Below are 2,965 nucleotides of genomic sequence, written 5' to 3' on the forward strand. Positions count from 1 at the left end.
ACCCCTGAACCGGACCGGAACCGGGACCCCCTGACTGGCACCGGAACCCCCGAACGGGACCAGGATCGGAACCGGGACCCGTGAACTGGGACCGGGACCCCTGAACGAGACCGGAACCGGAACCGGGACCCCTGAACCGGACCGGAACCGGGACCCTCTGACCGGGACCGGGGCCCCCGAACGGGGCCGGGATCGGAACCGGGACCGGGACCCCCAAACGAGATCGGGATCGGAGCCCCCGAACGGGACCGGCACCGGCAGCGGAGATCCACGGATGGGAGCCCCTGACCGGGACCGGCACCGGAGTCCCCCGAGCGGAATGATCCAAACCCCGATAGCTCCGGTACCGGGATGGTCTGGAGCCGTGAGGATCCGGTACCGGGATGATCCAAATCCCCTGGTTCCGGTACCGGGCTGTCCCAAACCTCCTGATTCCGGTACCGGGATGATCCAAACCCCGATGGTTCCGGTACCGGGCTGCTCCGTGCCTCTGTCCCCGGGCACTTTTGTCCCCTCCGTGACCCCCCGGTGTCCCCCCGGTGTCCCCGGGGTCCCTGTCGCCGCCAGCTCCCGGTCCCGGTGGTCCCGGTGGTCCCGGGGGTGTTCGGTTCCCGCGCTGTCTTTGTCACACTCGGGGGGCGTGGTCTGTGTTCCATGGCCACGCCCACCAGCGCGCGGCCGCCCCGCCCCTTCCTATTGGCGGGAAAGGGGGTGGGATGATGGTTTGATTGACAGCGCAGTGGTCCAATCGTGGGGGAGGAAAGCGGCCACGCCCCTTCCGCGGTACCGGAGCGCGCGCGGCGGCTCCGGGACCCCAGAACCGAACCGGGGACCCCGGAACCGAACCGGGGACCCCAAAATCGGCCCCGGGACCCCCGGACCCCGCCATGGACCCGGACCCGAATCCCGGGGCCGCCACGGACCCGGCACCGGCACCGGCACCGGCACCGGGGGGGAAGCGGCGGCGCTTCACCGTTCGGCAGGAGGGTCCCGAGGAACCCCCGGTACCGGCGGTGGCGGGAGGGGACCGGGGACCGAACGGGGAACGGGACCGGAGGTGGGAACCGAGAACGGGACCGGGGGTGGGGACCGGGGACCGGGAACGGGGACGGAACCGGGGATGGGGACCGGGAACGGGGGGAGTGGGGACACCGGGGGTCCGGGAGTGACTGGGAACGGGACCGGGGACATCACGGGGGACCGGGAAAGGTCGTGGGGGGTTAACCCGGTGTCCCCGCCGGTGACCGGAGGTGTCCCGGAGTCACCGGAGGTGTCTCCGCGGGTGGTCCCGGTGTCCCCGTGGGTGTCCCGGTGTCACCGCCGGTGTCCCGGTGTCCCCGCGGGTGTCCCGGTGTCCCGTGGGTGGTCCCGGTGTCACCGGCGGTGTCCCGTGGGTGTCCCGGTGTCCCGTGGGTGTCCCGGTGTCCCGTGGGTGTCCCGGTGTCCCGTGGGTGTCCCGGTGTCCCGTGGGTGTCCCGGTGTCCCGTGGGTGTCCCGGTGTCCCGTGGGTGTCCCGGTGTCCCGTGGGTGTCCCGGTGTGAGCAGAACCGGGACCGGGAGCAGAACCGGGACCGGGAGCAGAACCGGGACCGGGAGCCGAACCGGGACCGGGAGCAGAACCGGGACCGGGAGCAGAACCGGGACGGGGACCAGAACCGGGGTCCAGATCAGAACCGAGATCGGGACCGGGAGCAGAACCGGGATCAGAACCGGGACGGGGATCCCGGAGCCGCCGGAACCGCCCCCTCGGGACCCCCGGGACCCCTCGCGACCCCCGGGGATCAGAACCGGGACCGGGACCAGCCCCGGGACTCGGCGGTGCCGGTTCCGGTGCCCCGAGCGGGCACCAGCAGCAGCGGCGTCATCGTCAGCCCGCGCCAGGTGGGCGGGGCCCTGTCGCGACAGGGGCGGGGCTGTGCCTGGGCTTGGGGCTCCTATCGTGATAGGGGGGCGTGTCCCGGGCCGGGGGATCTGTCCCCTGTCGCGACACGGGGGGGCGTGTCCCGGGCTGGGGGGCGTGTCCCTGTCCCCTGTCGCGACACGGGGGGCGTGTCCCGGGCTGGGGGCGTGTCCGTGTGCTCATATCGCGACGTGGGGGGGTGTCCCCGGGCTAGGGGGCGTGTCCCCGTTTCCAGGGCGTGTCCCTGTCTCATATCGCGACACGGGGGCGTGTCCCCATCTTGGGGGTGTGTCCCTGTCCCCTGTCGGACATGGGGGGCGTGTCCTGGGCTGGGGGGCGTGTCCTGGGCGGGGGGGCGTGTCCCCGTCCCGGGGGCGTGTCCCTGTCTCGGGGGGCGTGTCCCCTGTCCCATATCACGACATGGGGGGCGTGTTCCCAGCTCGGGGGCGTGTCCCCGTCTCGGGGGGCGTGTCCCCGTCCCGGGGGCGTGTCCCTGTCGCGACAGGGCTCTGACGTCGCGGCGGCAGCGCGGCAACCCCGTGCTGCGCTTCATCCGCAGCGTGCCCTGGCACTTCGGGGACATCGCACCCGACTTCGTGCTGGGCGCCGGCGCCTGCGCGCTCTTCCTCAGGTGAGAGCGGGGACAGGGCCACCGGGGGCCACCGCGCGTCACCAGGGGCCACCAGGGGCCACCGCGTGTCACCAGGGGCCACCGCGTGTCACCAGGGGCCACCGCGTGTCACCAGGGGCCACCAGGTGTGCCCTCAGTGTCCCCTCAGTGTGCCCACGGGTGCCCTCAGTGACCCAGGGGTGCCCAGGCGTGCCCGGGTGTCCCCTCAGTGCCTTGAGGTGTCCCCGGGTGGGCGCATGTGTCTCCTCCGTGTCCCCAAGTGTCCCCGTATGTCACCACGTGTCCCCAGGATGTCCCAGCTGTCCCCTCAGTGTCCCCACCCTGTCGCAGCCTCAGGTACCCCCAGCTGTCCCTGTCACTGTCCCCAGCTGTCCCTCACTGTCCCCACCTGTCCCCTCTCTGTTGCAGCCTCAGGTACCCCCAGCTGTCCCCAT

At 72.5% G+C, this 2,965-nt stretch overlaps 1 protein-coding gene across 1 annotated transcript; it reads left to right on the plus strand.

Moving 5' to 3' along the window:
- Nucleotides 1–887: 887 nt before the first annotated feature.
- On the plus strand, nucleotides 888–2,885 carry LOC120500907 (negative elongation factor E-like; the record flags this gene model as incomplete). The annotated part of the gene is made up of 4 exons (XM_039706406.1): nucleotides 888–1,004; nucleotides 1,546–1,881; nucleotides 2,428–2,531; nucleotides 2,862–2,885. Coding segments are annotated over exons 1-4 (581 nt in total), but the record flags the coding sequence as incomplete, so codon positions are not given.
- Between the last annotated feature and the right edge of the window lie 80 nt (nucleotides 2,886–2,965).

Source organism: Passer montanus, unplaced genomic scaffold (genome assembly GCF_014805655.1).
Source record: "Passer montanus isolate IOZ18808 unplaced genomic scaffold, ASM1480565v1 scaffold1912, whole genome shotgun sequence".
Classification (NCBI taxonomy): domain Eukaryota; kingdom Metazoa; phylum Chordata; class Aves; order Passeriformes; family Passeridae; genus Passer; species Passer montanus.